The 21,560-nt window shown below is 37.7% G+C and overlaps 1 protein-coding gene across 13 annotated transcripts in view; it reads right to left on the bottom strand.

Moving 5' to 3' along the window:
• The window catches only part of ARHGAP21 (Rho GTPase activating protein 21), a 135,033-nt gene that overhangs the window by 71,723 nt on the left and 41,750 nt on the right, over nt 1–21,560 (bottom strand). For all 13 annotated transcript variants that reach the window (XR_004177158.1, XR_004177159.1, XR_004177160.1 and 10 more), the window contains exons 3-4: nt 9,673–9,852; nt 6,496–6,520 (exon numbers count right to left, since the gene is read on the bottom strand). Coding sequence is in view for 10 of the 13 variants with exons in the window: in XM_031652703.1 (XP_031508563.1) it covers nt 6,496–6,520; nt 9,673–9,852 (205 nt within the window). In the remaining 3 variants the exon portion in view is untranslated. The remainder of the gene's footprint in view (nt 1–6,495; nt 6,521–9,672; nt 9,853–21,560) is intronic.

Raw genomic sequence — 21,560 nt, 5'->3', positions numbered from 1 at the left:
AAACTCAGTTTCTAATAGTGTTTTATAATATCCAGATCTCTTTGATATTATATCTGATTTTTTGCACCAAGGAATGAAATGCTTACAATCCTCCATTCCCAATATAACATCATACACTTTCTGCATTAAATAGCCTAAAATCCTCCTCTCTGAATATTTTCTTTTGTTTATCAATGGTGCAGCGATTTTGAAGAAAGTTACTGCACATATCTCCTTAATCAAAATTGACGTATGTAGCGGAAGAGCTCAGCTCATCAGTATACCACAGTAAGCTAAATATCTGATGTTCTGCTCAGGCCTCCATGCTGGAGCCAGGGCTCCGACCACTGTCATCAACTTTGGATGGCATCCCGAGACCACCCTTCTCTCAAGGCCATCTGACCAGTTTGAGCTACCGAAAGACTCACAGAAGCTGGTTGCCACCATCCCACTACCCTTAATATTCATAAATTCTGTAAAATATTATTTATAATTATATTATATTAGAACATAATGTTATACTATATTGTTATATTATATTATAAATTATTATTTACATTCTCCAGAGATTTAAGGGAATACAGGATGTCAGCAAGATATGAATTATCCACAAGCAACTATTACCACCAAAAAAATATTCTTTTACTTAACCTTTTTCTTATAAAACATCTGCATCATAGTACAGAAAACTAACCAACAAGGAGAAAAAATACCTTTAAAATATGAGTGCACACATAAAGGATATGAGAAACATAAAATGCAAACACTGGGTAAGTAAAATAATCAGAAAATTAAATCGCTCAGTATTTCTTGGTTGATAAGAAAGAAACAAGAAAATTAAGTGGCAAAAGAGATTTCACTAAATTGCCAAAAGGGAAGAAGACCAAAACAAAATCGTTCAACTGTTTAACAGAATTTTGGCATTATAACAGCATCTCTTAGGAGTTTGAATAAAATCCTGGCAATTATTTTCTCTCCAGTGATTCTAGGCTTTGACTGTGATCATTACACTGGAGGCTCCGATTCAACTAAACTAACACAAAATTCTACATAAAAGGATTTCGTGATCTCAATATGCTTGAAAATAAGTTTTCAAAAGAAATGAGACAGTAAGATAAAAATCATAACATTCTGTTGAATTAAAATACTAAATTATATATAGTTTGTCTCTGAATAGATTGCATTCTAAAAAGTGACTTGTAAATAATTGTCTAGAAGTTAGAAGAAATTTTTTTCACATACAATATGGTATAACTTTTGATCAGGTTATTTGCAATGATATCATGACTATTATACTTAGGGCTAAACAGGCCTTTGTGAAATAGCCTGTGACCCCAACCATCAATTGGGATGCCAAGATCAAACTCACACTTGGAAAGCAAAGGTGCAATCAAGGTAGGTGGAGCACTAGGACTCCATAACCTCATTAAGCTTTGCAGGTCCACGGCTAGCCAAGTACTGAAACTGAGTAACAAGTGATGGTTGCTCCTGCAAAGTGTTCACAGCCTCTAAACTTGGGATCTCCTTGACCTTTCTCCATGCAGGATTCACAGAATTAATTTCATAACATACTAAATATACCCTATATTTATCTTCTAATTCTTAACACTACATAAGTCACACCCTTTTTTAAGACTAGAATTATTTTTAAAATAAAATTAAAGAAATGAAGAAGAGGACTTAAAAAGATGTTAACAGAAGTAAGATGGCAGAATTATAAGATAGACCTAAGAGTTAGACCCAACTGATTTGGAAATCCAGTTACTATCACTTACTAGCTATGTGATTGTAGGCAAGTTATTTCTCAGCCTCAGTTCCCTCATCTACAAAATAGGAATATTATTTTGTAGGAATATAGGAAATCTCACACCTTACAGGGTTAGAGTGAAGGAAATAGGAATATCTCACATCTTACAGGGTTAGACTGAGGATTAAAGACGATTAAAATATATATTATGATGCCTGGAACAGATTAAGTTCTCAGTCATGTGCTAATTTCCACCACTCTCCCAATCCACTCCCCAAAATCAAGCAGTTCTTCCAAATATATTACAATTATATTATAAAACGCTTTCTCCAAATACTCTCATACCTTTTCATATTCTTCTTCGCTTAGGAAGAAAACTACAGATCTGGACTTAATAAATATCCAACTTTGTTGAACTTTGCTTCAGAAGAGGTAAGGTACTTGAATTTCTATTTCTCCCATTTTAAAGCCTTAGTTTTGTGATTTTTGAAATTATCTTATTAGTCTTTTAACTAGCTAATTGATTTACCTTTTTGTTAACCTCACTTATCATTATTTTCTCCCTTAATCTGTTAGACCTCTGATGGTAAACTTTTACTACATTTCAATTACAGTTGTCCCGTGAACAATGGGTTTGAACTCTGTAGATCTGCGGATTTTTTTTTTTTTTTTCAGTAAAAATATGGTATTCACAGTAACACAAGGATGCAAAAGCTGTGTTTCCAATACATGGGTTCCACAGGGTCTATTACAGGACATGAGTGTGTGCGTGTGTGCAGATCAGTACATATGTGGGTGGTCCTGGAAGCAATCCCCTGGGTACATCAAGGGATGACTGTATTTACATCCTTCATGGACTTTTTCTTTTAGCCATTTTATCTTCTAGTTATTATATTAACTCTATATTTTCTTACAATGTAACTTTTCTTACTTAGGATTATCCCTTAATCAACATCATAAAATGTCAGTAGAGCAACCAGATAATTTAACCTCACACTATAGCAGTAACTCAGTTCAGAACTCAAGTTCAGCTGTAAGGGATAATAATCATAAAAGATCACCGGATATGCAGCCTTGAATATCCATTCTTCTAAACGCTTTGAATGTTGTCACTGGATCAAGCCAGACTCATGGGGACCTATACACTTGGACCACAATGCTTTGGTGCCCGTCACTTTAAACCAGGGTTTCTTGCCCTTGCATTATTAATATTTGGGACCAGGTAATAGTAATAACTATTATTATTATTTTAAGACAGACTCTCTTGTTCTGTCATCCACATTAGAGTGCAGTGGTGCGATCTTGGCTCACTGCAACCTCTGCCTCCCAGGTTCAAGCGATTCTCCTGCCTCAGCCTCGTGAGTAGCTGGGATTAGAAGCATGCACCCCCACTCCTGGATAATTTTTTGCATTTTTAGCAGAGAAGAGGTTTCACCATGTTGGCCAGGCTGGTCTCAACTTCCGACCTCAAGTGATCCGCCCACCTCAGCCTTCAAAAGTGCTGGGGTTACAGGCGTGAGCCACTGGGCCTGACCCAGATAATTCTTTGTTTTGGGGGGCTGCCCTGTGCACTGTTTCAGCAGCACCTCTGGCCTCTATCCACCAGATGCCAATACACACTCCCCCTCTCCCAACTGTGATCAAGATGCGTATAAAGAGGGTACATTACCATATACCCTCCAGGGAGCAATATCATTCCCAGCTGAGAAGTGCTTTAAGCTGAATGAGACCTTGGGGTTTGCAGTCAGCTTATACTGAGGAACCACTTTAAAAACAGCCGTAAGAAGAAACGGTGTTGAAAATATCATCTACTGTATCACTGTTTGTTTTCCAAGGGAGAAACCTGTCTCAGACCTCAGTGCAAACAGAATGTTTTTTCTTAGGAATAATATGTATCCTTAACTGATCATATTCTCATCTTTTCTATGGCCACTGGCAAGCTCAAAAGCAAACTTACAGCCCAGCTTTAATAACAGTATAGGACCAGCCGGGTGCAGTGGCTCACGCCTGTAACCCCAGCACTTTGGGAGGCCGAGGCTGGCAGATCACCAGGTCAAGAGATAGAGACCACCCAGGCCAACATGGTGAAACCCCGTTTCTACTAAAAATATAAAGTGGGTGTGGTGGCGCACACTTTTAGTCCCAGCTTCTCGGGGTGGGGGGCGGGGGGGCGGTGAGGCAGGAGAATCCTTTGAACACAGGAGGAGGAGGTTGCATTGAGCTGAGATCATGCCACTGCACTCCAGACAGAGTGAGACTCCGTCTCAAAAAATAATAACAACAACAATAACAGTCTAGGACCTAAAGCATGAGTTTACATGTACTAAATCTTCTGAATGTGAATTCATTTTTTACCATAAACTCTTGACCTTATATTTTATCTTGCTATAAATAAGGTATTTCTTTATGTGGCCATAAACCCTTTTTCTGAGTGAAATTAAGCATATATTAATAATTAAAATAGGCAAACTGTTATCTTCTCCAGCAGATCATACCCTTCAGGCTCACTCTATTATTCCTCTTCAAATCACCTTCTGCTGAATCTACAATAGATCTTCTAGTTTTCCCTTATAAATATTCAAGTTTATTCTCCCTAGCCAAAGCACAAACTAAATCCATTCACTTCAGTGAGCTATGTCAGACACATGATGATCTGCATGAAGTTTTATAACATGTCTTTCTACATTTATTAGAAGTATATTTCCCTCATAAGAGGCATGAATTCTAGACGCTGTGTGTCCAGTAGGTTGTCCAGGCATCAGCACATCAGCCTTTAGGATGACGGGAAGATGGAGTACTTATATCCTCTTTTCTCTTGCTGATGCCAGCTTTGTGAGTTCTCCCTTTCCCCACTAAGGCTTACTTCTAACCCATGCCAAGTAGCATTTGGAATTCATCCTAAACCCTGGTACATGACAGATGGTGATGCAGGAGTGGCTCATCTTGTACCAGTGACAACTATGAAGAGTCCTGCCTGGCCCTACACCCTCGGATTACTTTTGATAGTGCAAAAAAAAAAAAAAAAAAAAAAAGCCATTTCTTTATCATTTTAACCCATAACCTTCTCAAGACCTCAAACGGTTGTTACAAAGGTCCATCAACAGGTTGAGTGGTTAAACAATTTGTGGTATATTCATGCAAATGAAAAAAAAAAGTAGTACTATACACATAATAGTACCCATACACATAATACAGTGTATTATGTGTAGTAGTACCCATACACATAATACAGTGTATTACGTGTAGTAGTACCCATACACATAATACAGTAAAGGTCAAAAATATTGTGCCTGACAAAAGAGTACATGCTGTATTATTTCATTTATAAAAAAAAAAATCTAGAAGAGGCAAAAATTAACCTATATAGTGATAAAAATCAGATCAGTGATTGTCTGAAGACAGCAGAATAAAAAGGAGCACAAGGGAACTTTATAGAATGATGGAAAGGTTGTTTTTGATATCACATCTTAATCGGGATAGTGATTTCACGGTTATATATTCATCAAAACTTACCAAACTGTACACTTACAATAGATGCAAATGTGGTATTCTTGTTAAACATGTATGACCTTGAACTAATAAGAAAACATCAGATAAACTGAAAATGAAGGACATTCTATAAAATAACTGATCAGTACTAGTAATAAAATACAAGGAAAGACTATAGGGACACGACAAGTGAATACAACGAGGGATTCTGGAAGAGAACAAGGATACTAGCAGAAAAATTGATGACATCGAAATAAAGTCTGTAGTTTATACAGTAGTCCTGTATCAATGCTAATTGTTTAGTTTTGTTGATTGTACCACGGTATTGTAAATTTGTTTTGTTTTGTTTTGAGACGGAGTCTCGCTCTGTCGCCCAGGCTGGAGTTCAGTGGTGTGATCTCGGTTCACTGCAAGCTCCGCCTCCCAAGTTCACGCCATTCTCCTGCCTCAGCCTCCCGAGTAGCTGGGACTACAGGCACCAGCCACCACGCCCAGCTAGTTTTCAGTATTTTTAGTACAGATAGGGTTTCACCGTGTTAGCCAGGATGGTCTCGATCTCCTGACCTCGTGATCCGCCCGCCTCAGCCTCCCAAAGTGCTGGGATTACAGGCGTGAGCCACCACGCCCGGCCCCCCATGGTATTGTAAGTTTTTAACACTAGAGAAAGTAAAATAAAGGATACATGAAAATTCTCTGTACTATTTTTGCAACTTTGTTGTTGAAAATTATCTAGAAATAAAAGTTTTTAATGGGTGCATTTTGTTGAGTGTGAATTTTAACTCGTTCAAGTTGATTTAAAATCAGTTATTAAGAAATAATTTTATCTCCAGCCTGACTGTCCTTTCACGTTCATTAATGTTTAAATCAACAGTAACATTAACTACAAGAATAACCCAAACCCTCTTCTTTTCAATATTTGACTCAATAAACCTAATTGATAAAACACATAGCATTCCTTACCTAAAATAATCATCTCATTTAGAAAGATTACTAATTGAAATAAAAATCTTAAGTACTCTCCTTGGAATTATGATATATTCCTCCACAAAAACACATACAATTAACAATAAAATCTTTACATGTTCAAATTAAGATGAGACAATGGAATTCATAAAATTTTGAAGTCCACAGTAAAAAACATTTAATTCTATGGCTCTCACACCTAAGAATTATTATACATTTGAACACTAAAAATTATATCATCTCATTTAGTATCACTTAAAGAACAGAAAGAAATGGGTAGAAAAACATTGAGACAAATTAAAAGGTTTATAGCATACCTTCTCTGTTTCCATTTTCTTCATCCTACAAATAAAAATATATATATACATACATGAGTATACATTTATAAACTCTTGTTAATCACAGTAAGGCTCATTTTAATTCAAATTGACCTCCCTAAATTGTGCCAATTACGATCTCACCTACAATATTCTTAATTGATCATATTCTCTTCTATAGCCACTGCAAGCTCAAAAGCAAACGAATAGCCCATCTTCAATAACAGTATAGGAAGTACCTTTTACTGGAAAGATAAGAGTTTTCAGAGAGATAACAAGGCTGTGGGTGAAGCCAACTTAGGGGTAGGACATCAGTTCAGTTTTTGGCATTTAAGGGTAAGCTTTCTAATGGAGTCAACTTGTCAAGTAGGCAGTTGGAGAGAAGGAAAGGCCAGGTCATCGCTTACTGTACCACACTTAAATGTGCCTTTAGGGGATATTACAGGACCCAGAGCTGTCTATATAAATGGACTGGTCCCAAATTGCTACATATTTAAGTTCTTGTATTCAATTTTGAAGTTTACCTACTTGGTCTCTTTCGTTGTTACCGAGCTGTCTTGCTGCCATGTTATCTACCTCTAGCTGGAAAACTAGAAAAGGAACCTTTAAAAACTAGTCTAAAAATACATTTTTTCAAATATTTGCTGAGCCTCTACCATACTGGAGCTACCATGTACCTCAGAAAGAAAAACAGACATTGGGTGAAGCACTGATAATTTATGACATAATTTTTTGACCTTTATTTAGGCGGCCCAGTGTTTTTTTTTTTTTCTTCTTCTAAGATCTGGTCTGAGACTGAAGTTGCTAGCTAACTGACAAAATAAGGACACTGTTATATTAATTACACATTTTCTAAAAGCTATACAATATTAAAATTTTTAATTCTTTTGAAGTGAATTGATAAAATTTCTTAATTAAAATGGAAAATATTCCAATATATATTTTCCATGTAAAATTTACAAGACAGAGCCCTATTTGCAAGAACATCTGTATTTAATAATAGCATTAATAGCTAAAATTTATTGAGCAATTACAGTGTCAATTTCTATGTTAAGTGTGTTACAACTACTGTATCATTTAATCATTACACAGCCTGTAAAGAAGGTACTACTATTGTCTGTTAGTTAGCTTATCCAAGGTCACAGATCTAACAGGAGGCAGAAATGGAATTCAAATCCAGGCTCTTTTGACGCCAATGACCATGCTGTTAACAAGTGTAAGCATGTCCTGGAATACCATCATTTCATGCAAAGTTGTTTTGTTGTAACGTTCACGAGAAAAATTAATTCCCCACTGGGGTTCTGTATGTGTGAAGTTTCCACATTCTCCCCACTGTGTGGGTTTTCTCTAGGTACTGTGGTTCCCTCCCACATGCCAAAACTGTGCCTGCTCGATTCACAGGTGTGCCCACATTGTCCCGGTCTGAATGAGTGCAGCTGTGTGTGTGCTCTGCAATGGGATGGACAGCGTCCTGTCCAGGGTTAGGTCCCACCTCGCGCTCTGAGCTGCATGAACTGCCAGGATAGGCTCCAGCCACCCTCAAATCTGGACTTGTTTTTATAACTCTTTCTTAAGTGTATGAACACCTCACATTTACTTCAATGTTTAACACTGGAAATGTTTTGGTCTTTATTTACAAGTTTAGTGATTTTTTTTTTGACCAGAAATATGCCAAATAAACTCTAGCCAACATAAGATCAGTTATCAATTAAATACGTTTCACTTAAAGTTGTAGTTTCCAAAAATCAACTGACGATGTTAAGTGAGGATTTATTGTAGTATGCTACTAAAATTTCTAGAAATATTTTCCAATAATAATAATACATGTTTATATAAGTTTGGTAAAATTATCTTATAAAACATTGTACTACCTATATGTTCATCATGACCCAAAGTTCTTATTCAAAACAAAACCAAAACAAAGACAAAACAAATACACAATCCTAATGTAATTATCAAGTGCTCTCATATATGACCTAATGCATAAGTAACACTGAGACTTTTTAATATCAACTAGATTCTTAAGAGATGAAAACCCAAACAGATAAATTTCACTCCAAAGGTAGCAATTATATACAATCCTTAAAAGATATTCAGTTGTTTCCTGTTATCTCAGTGTTAAAGTAACCAAATATTAAAAAATTAATTGAAAAAAAGAAAAGAAAAAATAAGCTATTCCGTATTTCAAAAAAAGCATATCCTGTAGGACATTACTAGAAAGACATATTTAACCAAAAAATAATTTAAAACTGTGGTCTCTAGATACAAATATAGACACTACTTTTTAAAAGACAGTTTAGCAGTCATAGATATTTAGAATTAGAAAAGACTTTCTCATACCCTAGTTCAATTCCTACAAATGAAAATGGAAATCTAGAGGTCAAAAGAAGTGGCCTGGCCAGGGTCTCATAACTCTTCTGAATATCATTATTTCCATTATGCTATTGTGTAACAGTTCAGCATCAAGCATGCATATTGGTCAAATTCAAATCCCAGATCAACTACTTATCTGTTTTATGACCCAGATCAGTTTCCACATCGTTATATGGGGCCAATAATACCACCTGCTCCACAGGATTCTGGTGTGGATAAAGTAAGATAACGCTTATAACAAATGGTAAGGAACACAGAGCAAGTACTCAGTGTGTCAACTGCACTCATAATTATCTCAGGCTGTCCTTTTCAGGCTGTGTTACTGTCCGCTGAAGCCTGTCAATGTAATTCATTCTGATGAGAAGCTGTGTTTCTAAATTCTAACATGCCATCATATTACATATCTGAAAGTTAAGTATTGTTCTAATTCTACTAATTTTCTATAACTGCTGGAATATTTTAGTGAACCATTTCCTCTGCAGAGTCTGCCCAGAAAACTCACTACCTTTCTAGATAACAATTACATATTAGAAAAAGTAGAATGAAGTCTGGAATTAGAAGTCCTTAAAAAATATAGATTTGGAGTTTAGAATCAATATGATCTTTCAGAGAAGACTAAAGTTTTGTTTTGTTCTTCAAGGTGGGAAAATACCTAAAAGGAGAAAAATAATATAATAAAAATTCAAATGTAATGTTTAATTCTTTTAAGACAGAAAAAAGGCCAGAGGGAAGGAAGAGGAAGACTAGAAGGGGATAGGAATGGCCTTGTGGTTTTTTTCAAATTGTTGTAACTATTTCTCTTACCTTGTATGAAAATTGAATTGCAGACTCTGGGGGATAAACAATAAAATGTCTTAATGTAAACCCAAAGCCTTGAGATGTTCTTTTCAACATAACTGTTTTGGGACCTGGCCAGGAGAATGTTTCATCTTCGGACAGTGATACAGTTTCACTTTGTTCTTTTCCATCTTTATTTTTTGAGACCTAAAGTGAAAAGATATGTAAAAGTTAATTACATAACACAATAAACTTCCTCACCTAAAAAAAATTCTATGTAAACATGTTAGTACCTAAGCGCTGATATGAACTATTTTCGGATGCATAAATTATACAAAGCATGCAATTATCAAAAACAAAAATTTATTATATTATTATAACAAAGCATGCAATTATCAAAACCTAGAGCTTTTTTCTAGAAAATCATGCTATACAAAATTAGTCAGAAGAAAGAACACTCAGAAAATAGAAATATAATTGCTAAAATTAGAAATGCAATAGAAAGAATGAAAGATAATACCAAAGAAATTTTAAAGAGCACTATGGATTAAGAAACAGAAAGCATGAAAGAAGAGATACAAAACTGACCAAGAAAGAAACCTAAACCTTATCAGATAGTCCAACAGCAACAAAGGACATTAGAAAATAATAGAAAAGGTCTTCAGGTTCTGAGCACGAATTCAATATCCACATAGATAATCCTTCTGATACCCTGGCCTTCTTGTTCTTTGACCTCCTCTCCTCCACTCTGCTTTCACTTGGGCATGACTGAAACCCCCTTAGAAGCCCAAATCAAGAATCCCTGCTAGAACCACCACCTATTATTAGTTCACTATTTAGTTCATTCCCTCTCATTCCCCAGCCCTTACAATTCTTCAATCTGGAGCTGACCCTACCACCCTTTCCCTGTCCCTCATCACCCCATGTTCTCACTTTCCTCTTAAGCTAGCTTCAACTCACTCCTTTACCCTCTCCCACTTCCTCCAAGTTGCCTGACAAAACCTAACCCTGGATAAATCAACACAGCCTACTCCGGGCCTGCTGCACTTATGCAGGCGAACATGGGTGGAGAAAAACAAAAAACTAAGCTGTTTCACTCTAAGTTCATGACTATCAACCTCAAGAGAGCCTTTAGTGTTGTCTGTCAATAGTGACACATTTCTCTCTGGTCATTCATCCTAGATGACTATTTCATCCCTTTTCCCCACCCTCACCTGCAGCAGATGGTCCTGCTTTCTATTACACTCAGAAAACAGAAGCAATAAAATGAGAACGGAATCGCCTGCCATGATCACCCCACCAACCTGCAACTGTGCCCATGTTCCCCTGCCTTCCCTTCTGCTATGATGGATGAGCCGTCCATTCTCCCAAGGCGCCAGCAGTTGAGACGAGATCCTCCCCTCTTACTATTCAAAGATACAGGTCCAACAATTCTCCCCTCTCTTTTGCATCACTTATTCTCTCTTTACTATATACAGCATTCCCATTTGCATACACGTATTTTGTAATTTCTTTAATCTTAACAAAATCTTTTTTTTTTTTTTTTTTTGGACAGGGTCTTGCTCTGTGGCCTGGGCTGGAATGCAGTGGCATGATCGTGGTTCATTGCAGACTGGATCACGGGGGCTCAGGAGATACTCCCGCCTCACCCTCCTAGGTAGGTGGGACTACAGGTGAATGTCACCACTCTAATTTTTTCTTTCTTTCTTTCTTTCTTTTTTTTTTTTTGTAGAGACAAGGTCTCACTATGTTGCTCAGGCCCGTCTTGAGCTCCTGTGCTCAAGCGATCCTCCCACCTCAGCCTCCCAAAGTGGTGGGATTACAGGTGTGAGCCACCACACCTGGCCAAAATCCTCTCTTGATCACACACACCCCTCTCCAGCTACCACCTCGTTTGTCTGCTTCTCTTTGGAGCAAAACTCCTTAAAGTTATCTGTACTTGCTGTTTCCAATTCTTTTCCCTCCATTTCTCTGAAATCCCTTTAAAGCAGGCTTTTATCCGCCTAACTCCCAGAAACTGCTCTTGTCAGGCTCACCCACGACTTCCACATTTTAAACTGAATGATCAATTCTCAGTTCTCATCTTATGTGCACCTTATTGGGACAGGGGTCACTTCTTCCTTCTTGAAGAATTCTCTCCACTTGACTTCTCACACTGATTTTTCTTCCAACTCACAGGCGACTTTGTCTCAGGCTCCTTTGTTTTCATCTGCTAAGTTTCTGAACCTGGAGGCACCCAGGGCTCAGTCTATGGACTTCTCTAGCTATACTCTGTCTTTTGGTGATTTCATTCCATTTACTACATTAAACACGGACTATATGCAAATGACTCCCAAATTTGTATTTCTAGCCCAAGCCTCTCTCCAACCTGATAGGTATCTTACACTTAACATGTCTGCATAGCTACTCAGATTTTGTTTTAAATTACAACTCCAAGTTAATCCCAGCATTTTGAAAAGGTCACCTTTATTGAATTGCAAATACTTGAATAGTCTTGCTTCTTTTATATTGTTTATTATCTTCCACCAGTGAGTCTATCTACTCTGCCACAATAATTTGCCTCATATAAAGGTGAAAAGGTAACTAGGTGGTCACATTGCCCAGCCAAACTCGAAACTTGCGGTAGGGGTGGCCATATGATTGAGTTCTAGTAAATGGAATGTTAATGAAAGTAGTAATACAGTACACCCAAAAAAAAAAAAAAAAAAAAGCAATTCCATATACTAGCAATAAGCAACTGGAAATTTACAGCTTTTTAAAATACCATTTATAATTACATTAAAAATATGAAATATTTAGGGATAAATCTGACAAAAAGTTTGTAAGATCTACAGACTGAAACTCTAAAACATTAAGAGATATTAAAGCATAAATAAAGAGAGATATACCATGACCATGACTTAGAAGACTCAGCATTGTTACAATGTTAACTCTCCCTAAACTGATCTATAAATCCAGTGCAATCCCAATCAAAATCTCAGGAGATTTTTGTGTGGAAACTGCTATGGTATTTCTAAACCACATTATAATGCAAAGAACCTAAAATAGCCAAAACAACTTCAAAAAAGAACAAAGTTGGAACACTCAGACTACAAATCTTCAAGACTTACAAAGCTACAGTAATCAACAGTACAGTATTGGCATCAAGATACACAGATTCACAGAACAGAATATGGAGTCCTGCTCTAGACCCATAACCACATGATGCTGTCATTCTACTCCTAGGTATTTATCCAAAAGAAACATGAACCCATGTCAATATTGTACAAGTATAATAAAAATACTTGAAACACAAATCGCCCTGGAACGACTGTGTGGAGGCTGTGTGCAAGAAAAGAAAAGAACTTTGATCCATAACTCGTATCACAAACAAAAATTAACTCAAATGATCATACACCTAGGCCGGCCACAGTGGCTCAAACCTGTAATCCCAGCACTTTGGGAGGCCGAGGCAGGTGGATCACTGGAGGCCAGGAGTTCAAGACCAGCCTGGCCAACATGGTGAAATCCTGTCTCTACTAAAAACACAAAAATTAGCTGGGTGTGGTGGCACAAACCTATAATTCTCACTACTTGAGAGGCTGAGGCAGGAGAATTGCTTGAACTCAGAAGGCGGAGGTTGTAGTGAGCCGAGATTGTACCACTGCACTCCAGCCTGGATGGGGAGTGAGACTCTGTCTCAAAAAAGTCAAATAAAATAAATGATCATAAACCTAAATAACACTTAAAACTATGAAACTTCTGGAAGAAAACAGGGGAAAATCTTTACGAACTCAGGTTAAGATTTCTTAGCTATAACCCCAAGGAACATAATCCATTAACAGAAACAACAAAAAAATATTCATTGGAAGAATATACAATGAATTTTTTTAAAAAGATAAATGAAACTTCATCAAAATTAAGACCCTCTGCCCTTTGAAAGACACTTCTTGGCCAGCCATGGTGGCTCACACCTGTAATCCCAGCACTTTGGGAGTCTGAGGCAGAAGGATCTCAGCCAGGAGTTTGAGACCTCAGCCAGGAGTTTGAGACCTGCCTGAGCAACACAGGGAGACCCTGTCTCTACACAAAATTTAAAAATTAGCCAGGCAGCCGGGCACGGTGGCTCACGCCTGTAATCCCAGCACTTTGGGAGGCTAAAGTGGGTGGATCATCTGAGGTCAGGAGTTCAAGACCAGTCTGGCCAACATGGTGAAACCCCATCTCTACTAAAAATACAAAAATTAGACAGGTGTGGTGGCATGTGCCTGTAATCCCAGCTACTCAGGAGGCTGAGGCAGAAGAATCGCTTGAACCAGGGAGGTGGAGGTTGCACCAAGCCGAGATCATGCTACTGCACTCTAGCCTGGGCAACAGAGCCAGACTGTCTCAAAACAAACAAACAAACAAACAAATTAGCCAGGTGTGGTGGTGCATGCCTGTTGTCCCAGCTACCAGGAGGCTAAGGCACGAGAATCACCTGAGCCCAGGAGGATGAAGCTACAGTGAGCTGTGATCACACCACTCCAGCCTGGGTTACAGAATGAAACCCTGTCTCAAAATATATATATATTTTATGAAAAGTATATACACACACACGCATATACATACATATATATACACACACTTTTATGAAAACGAAAAGGCAAGCCATAGAATGGGAGAATATATTTGCAAATAATGTATCTGATAAAGGACTTGTATCTAGAATACATAAGGAACTCTCAAAATTCAATAATGGAAATGCAAACTAAAAACCATAATGAAATACCACTGCACATATAACAGATGTGCTATATAAAAATTAACCATACCGAGTGTTGGTCAGGATATGAAGCAACTAGAGCTCTCAGACACTGCTAGTGGGAATGTAAAATGGTGGAAAACCGTCTGACAGTTTCTTAAACATACACCTAACATATGACACAGCCATTCTACTTATAGAGAAACTGAAAGCATATGTCAACATAAAGACTTGTACATAAATGTGCATAGCAACTTTGTTATAGCCACCAACAGGAAAACAACTGAAATATTTCAACAACAGATAAATGGATGAACTGTGACACAGCCAAACAACAGAATGCTACTTAGCAATAAAATGAAATCAACTACTGATATATGTAGCAATATGTTAATTAGGCTTAGTTAAAGAACCCAGACAAAAGAGGGGGAGGAGGAGAAGGAGTACACACTGTATGCTCCAGTTATACAAATCCTAGAAAAATTCTAAATACTAGTCTATACTGACTGAAAGATTAGCAGTTGCTCTGGGTGGGTGTAAGGATGGAGATTACAAAGGGGCATGAGGAAATGTGGAGGGCGGTGAATAATCTTGACTGTGGTGATGTTTTCACTGGTGCATACCTACGTATAAACTTACTGAACTGTACAGTTTACATATGTACAGTTGACTATATATCAAACATAACTCAATAAAGACATTTAAACAAAGGAAGCAGCAATAGGGTGCTAATCATGAAACTCAAGAAAGTGGTTATCCTGGGGGGATAAGAATGTGTGAATGAGGAAGCATGGGGCTGAGATCTGGGGAAAACACACACTTTACTCCAACAGCATGGGTAATTTATAAGTTAAGATCTGTGGGGAGTTCCTAAGGGGTCATTTTATCATACCATATTAAGTCAATATGATATACAAAATGATATGTATGTATGCTTCTTTTTGTATATAGCAAATATAAACATAAAAAGTAGACTGCGTTCAGTGGCTCACACCTGTAATCACAGCACTTTGGGAGGCTGAGGCAGGCGGATCACCTGTGGTCAGGAGTTTGAGACTAGCCTGGCCAACACGGTGAAACCCCGTCTTTACTAAAAATACAAAAATTAGCTGAGTGCAACGGCACGTGCCTGTAATCCCAGATACTTGGGAGGATGAGGCAGGAGAATCACTGGAACCCGGGAGGCGGAGGCTGCAGTGAGCCAAGATGGCGCCACTGCACTCCAGCCTGGACGACACAGCGAGAGACTCTGTGTCAAAAAACTAAAATAAAATAAAAATAAAGAGTAAAAATGATTCTAGAATTTAACATTGGATAAAATAATTAGTCATTGTTTCCTATCTCCCATCATTCTTTAAGAACACAAGATTCTATTTTGATTCTATCTTTTTCCAACTTTTATTGTAGGTTCTGAGTGTATATGTGCAGTTTTGTTACAAAGGTATATTGCATTGCTGCATGCTGCTGAGGACTGGCATAGGAATGTAATTCTCTCTTTTTATCTGACCCAGAATTTTAATTTTCAGTTTAGCATTATGGTTCAGAACATAGGCTCACATTCTCACTCATAAGTGGGAGTTAAACAATGGGTACACATGGACATACAGAGGGGAAAAATAGACACTGGAGACTCCAAAAGCGGGGAAGGTGGAAGGGGATGAGGGGGAAAATTATCTGTACAATGTTCGCTATTCAGGTGACGGTTATGCTAAATGCCCAGACTTCACCACTATGCAATATACCCATGTAACAAAACTGCACTTGTACCCCCTAAATCTATAAACCTAATTTGAAAAAAACAACATAGGATTTGGAGATTTTGAGTCAGCTCAATCGGGCACTAACTCTGGCTCTGCCATTTGCAGTTTGCTAGTTGCAATTATTTAACCTCTCTAAGCCTGTTTTCTCATCATTAAAATAAGAATAAAAGCACTTCTCCCAAAGAATGAATGTGGATTAAATGCGAAATGCATATGAAGAGCTGAGTATATAAACATTTAATAAATATTAACTCCAGGCCAGGCATGGTGGCTCACACCTGTAATCCCAGCACTTTGGGAGGCTGAGGTAGAAGAGACCAGCCTGAACAACATGGTGAAGACCCGTCTCTACTAAAAATACAAAAATTAGCTGGGCGTGGTGGTGGGCATCTGTAATCTCAGCTACTTGGGCGGCTGAGGCAGGAGAATTGCTTGAACCCGGGAGGCGGAGGTTGCAGTGAGCCAAGATCTCGCCATTGCACTCCAGCCTAAGCGACAGAGTGAGACTCCGACTCTAAATAAATAAATATTAACTCCTCATTCTTTCTCTGCAAGCTCCATTGTCTTTTCAAATCTGTTTTTCCTGATGGCTCTTTAAATCACAATTTCTCACAACACTTTAACATACTTCTGTGTAAAATGCAACTGGAAAGATGCATCAAAGCAAATAATGGAGCACTGGAAAAAACTGGGTTAGCAATCAATAGTGTAAGTAAGCAATAAGAAAATAACTGAATCTTGGATGAACTGCTAACTTTTTCCTCCTTATTTTTAGCTATTTGTGTGAATGAAGTCTCTGAAGTCATCTACGAGGCTATGTATATTTGAAACTATTTATCATATTTATCATAAATCCATCGTAGTTTATCCCCCACTTCTAGGATTTAGCAGGGTATAACATGAGAGACTCAAGCTAAGTCCCAGGCAACTGCAAAAGCAAGCATATGATTAGGTAGGGTTTGTAGGGCAAGAGTTATTCTAGGCTTAGTTTCCCAAATAGTCTAGTTAAGCTGTAAGTAATGACTGGATCCTCCTTTTGAGATCCAAATGAGAGTTCACTGTATACATGCAGATCACGGTCTCACTCACTGACACACTCTCTCTTCACTCATTCAGTAAATAAATATTTATTGGGGACCTACTATTACCCAACCTTGTTCCACAGAGTTGATACACGGATGAATAAAATAGTCATTAAAATTTTAGTTCTTTTTATAATTAAGCCTCTCATTTTGAGACAACTACAGATTCACAGGCAGTTTTAAGAAATAATACAGTCAGGCATGGTGGCTCACGCCTGTAATCCTAGCACGTAGGGAGGCAGAGGTAGGGCACAGTTTGAGATCAGGAGTTCGAGACCAGCCTGGGCAACACAGTGAGACCTCACTCTCCACAAAAAGGAAAAAGAAAAGAAAAAAAAAAAAGAAAGAGGGAAAGAAAGATACAGAGAGATCCTATGTAATCTTTATGTAATTTCCTTCAACAATTAACTTCTTAGAAAACTACAGTACAATATCACAACCAGGTTACTGACCCAGATACAATCCACTCGTGCTATTCTTATTTCTCCAGTTTTATTTGTATTCATTGTGTGTTTAGTACTATGCAGTGTTATCACTTTATGTGAGTGTATATACCCACCACACCAATCAAGATACGGAAGTGTTGCATCCCCACAAGGATCTCGCTTGTTGCCCTTTCATAACTATACCTATACCTGCTCTCTCCCTCCACCTCCTACCTGGCCCCTGACCCTTGGCAACCACTAATCTGTTTTTCTTTTTGTTTGTTTCTGTTTTATTGCTGTTTTTGTTTTGTTTGAGACAGAGTCTTGCTCTGTGGCCCAAACTGGAATGCAGCAGTGCAATCTGGCTCACTGCAGCCTCAACCTCCAATGATCAAGCAATCCTCCCACCTCAGCCTCCCAAGTAGCTGGGTCTACAGACACGCACCACTATCATGCCCGGTTGCCCGATTTGAGGGTGTTTTTTTGTTTTTTTGGTTTTTGGGGGTTTTTTGTGTTTTTTTTTTGGGGGGGGGGGGGACAGGGTCTCACTATGTTGCCCATGCTGGCCTCAAACTCCTGGGCTGATGTTATCCTCCTGCCTTAGCCTCCCAAATTAATCTGTTTTATATGTCCATCATTTTGTCATTTCAAGAATGTTATCCAAATAGAATCATACAGTCAGTAACCTTTTGGGACTGGTTTTTTTTCACTCTGAATAATTCTCTAGAGATTCACCCAGGTTGCTGCATGTATCCATAGTTCATTCCTTTTCATTGCTGAGTTGTATTCCATGGAATGGATATGCCACATTTTGTTTAACCATTTATCTGTTAAAAGACATCTCAGCTGTTTCAAGTTTTGGGTTACTATGAATAAATACGCTATGAACACTCATGTACGGGTTTTTGTATGAACACAGTTTACATTTCCCTGGAAATGTCCAAGAATGCTACTGTTAGGTCATATGTCATCTTAGTACATCTGGGCTGTTATAACAGAATACCATGGGCTAGGTTGCTTATAAACAACTGAAATGTATTTCTCATGGTTCTAGAGGCTCAGGAAGCCCAGGATCAAGGCACTGGCAGATTCAGTGTTTGGTGAGGGCCTACTTCCTAAATAGGCCACACATTCTTGCTTACCTAGTGGAAGGGCAAGATTCTTTCCCGGGGCTTCTTTTTTAGGGGCATGAATCCCATTCACGGGGCTCCACCCTCAGAACCTAAATAATCTCCCAAAGGCCTAATTGGGTGTCAATATATGAATTTTGGGAGGACATTCAGACCATAGCATATGATAATTGCATGTCTACTCTTGTAAGAAACAGCCAAACTGTTTTTCAGACTAGTTGTACCATTTTACATGCCCACCAGCAGTATGTAAGTGATCCATTTCTCCACATCCTTGACAGGACTTGGTATTGCCACTATTGTTTATTTTAGCCATTGTGACAAGTGTATAGTGATATCTCATTGTGATCTTAATTTGTACTTCCCTTATGGCCAATGATGATGAGTATCTTTTCATGTGCTTAGCTGCCATCCCATTATATAATTTTAGAGCACAAAAGAATCTTTTAAGATTTAATCTAAATAAGTGAACCCTTTACACATGAGGTCCAGATTTGCAAAGTGATTTATCCAAGATTGTAGCTGGTTTACATCACAGTAAGAATTAAAATAATGGTCTCCTGAATTCGATGCTAGAATATTTTCTCTATGTTAAATTGCTTTTCGTCATCTCTTTTATTTCATAATCTACATAGATTCTCCCCTGTAACAGCTTTTTGATCTAATTTATTATCTTTTACAATTTCCCTTTCCTGTGGGACTCATATTTGAACACTTTAAAAACTATACAGTATTAAATCTATTTCTAATGTACTATTATGACTTGGCCTCACAGCTCCCAAATATATCCAAGTTTTCTCTTTTAAAAAATCATATAGGTAACTCTTGGATCACGGTTACATGCTTCACATTTCTGAATTGAGCCTGCTATGTCTTGTTTTACTGGGCTCTTTACACAAACAGAGAAGATGGGATGCAGAGTAGGCAATTTCTTTCTTGCTCTCTGCAAACTAACTAAGATTTCTGAATGTGACATAGCTCAGGTGTCTCAGTCATTCCACCCACACAGAACGTAACATTGAAGTTCCCCTAGTCTCCTAAAGGGTTACATATCTATGGGCCTTCACAGAAGGAGAAGATGAAAAGAAACACATACATGTGCCCTCTTCACTCTTACCCACATTGCCGCTGATCTTTTAGATCTTATAACAAGGGCAAGCTATAGGCACACACAGTAAAGGAGCCAGCAGTCACGGGTTTCTCCACCTAAGAAATATCCCTCTACACACATCTTATTTCCCTAATGTGAGTGCCAATTCATGTAACATCAGAGTGCAAGAAGCCAAGAAGTGACTGGAATAATAGCAGTAAATTTCTGTGGACTAAGAACTGTCATTTGACTCCCTTAAAAGACTTCATAACAAGGTCGTTTGATTGAATAATAACTCAAGGTTAAAAGAAACCAAAATAAAGATTAAAAACTAATTCCATAAAAATTAGATATAACAAGTAGACAAAGCAACTCAAAGAGGGTGAGAGAGAGTATAAGGGGAAATCACTAATCATAAAGCAAATAAAGGTGATAAAAACCTCACATAAGGGAATGCGAACCAGCATTCCAAACTGGAACAATGGAAATGTTCCAAAAGACTGCAATGAAAGTTTCACAACTGCATAAAGTTGCTAAAAATAATTGCAACGTATGCTTACAATGGATGGATCTTATAGTTAGTAAGTTATATTTAAATAAAAATGTTATTTAGGTAGATGTGTTATATCTGGTTTCCACAGATAAAAAGTACAAAGTCTAAATGTTCACCAGAGGTGAAAGAGATAGGGCTGTCACAAAAGTAAATGCAAGAGAATTATAAAAGAATGCCTGTATAAACAATATATAAGTCCTAATCTATCTTTTGTAACTATTTGTATTTTAAGTAGAACAGGGTCCTAGTATATTCCAGGAATCATTCATGTAAGACCGAAGAAAGCATTTTATACTGTGTTCCTCTTAAAAGATACTGATATTAATTCCATCATGTATCTAAGATTATAAGCCTAACTCCTATGGACTTTTGGAAGGCATTTTGTCTTTTTTTTCCCCATCTTACCATCAATATTAATAATACCAGTTACCTAAAGTAAAACTTCGTTCCTTACTTTAGGGCCCGTTTCATGGTGACACAACACCTTTTTATGTCATTAGTTGAGAAAATATAAGACAGGATTTGAACGTGTGCAGCCACATGCCTTTTTATTCTTGTATATAAACTGTTGGAACTAGTATGGTATGACCGTCCCCTGGCTCGCTTTTTCTTTTGTACCACTGGAAGATGGCATGCTTGGGGGGAAGGACATGGACTCTGGAGCTAGAATGCCTGGGTCTGGATTCTTGATTTGTTAAGTTGTGGCTCGTGGGCAAGTTCCTTAACACAACTGTGCCTCAGTTCCTTGTCTTTAACATGGGGATGATAATGACAATGCACTTCATATTCTTGTTAAGAAGATTAAATGAGTCTGTAAAGGGATGAAAACAGAACCAGGCACATAGTACACGCACTATTTAACTACCTAAAAAAAAAAACATAGAGGTCACTGATACATAAAGGCTTATTTCAAAAACGTATTGTGATATCACTTTTGAGATACTTGGGAAACCAGTACGTAAAATATTGTTTTGTAGGAAGGGAAAAACAAAATCTTGAACATCCATAAAACTTTAGCATATTATTGCAGATATCACAAATGTGATGGAAAAACAGGCTTGCTGTGATGAATTTGTCCAAAATACACAGCTAATAGTAGGTGATGGAGCTAGCCCATGTTTTTCTTTATATGCCATGAATAGGAAGGGAATA

Source organism: Papio anubis, chromosome 11 (genome assembly GCF_008728515.1).
Source record: "Papio anubis isolate 15944 chromosome 11, Panubis1.0, whole genome shotgun sequence".
In the NCBI taxonomy this organism is placed as follows: Eukaryota; Metazoa; Chordata; class Mammalia; order Primates; family Cercopithecidae; genus Papio; species Papio anubis.
This window is presented reverse-complemented; position numbering and strand designations above follow the sequence as displayed.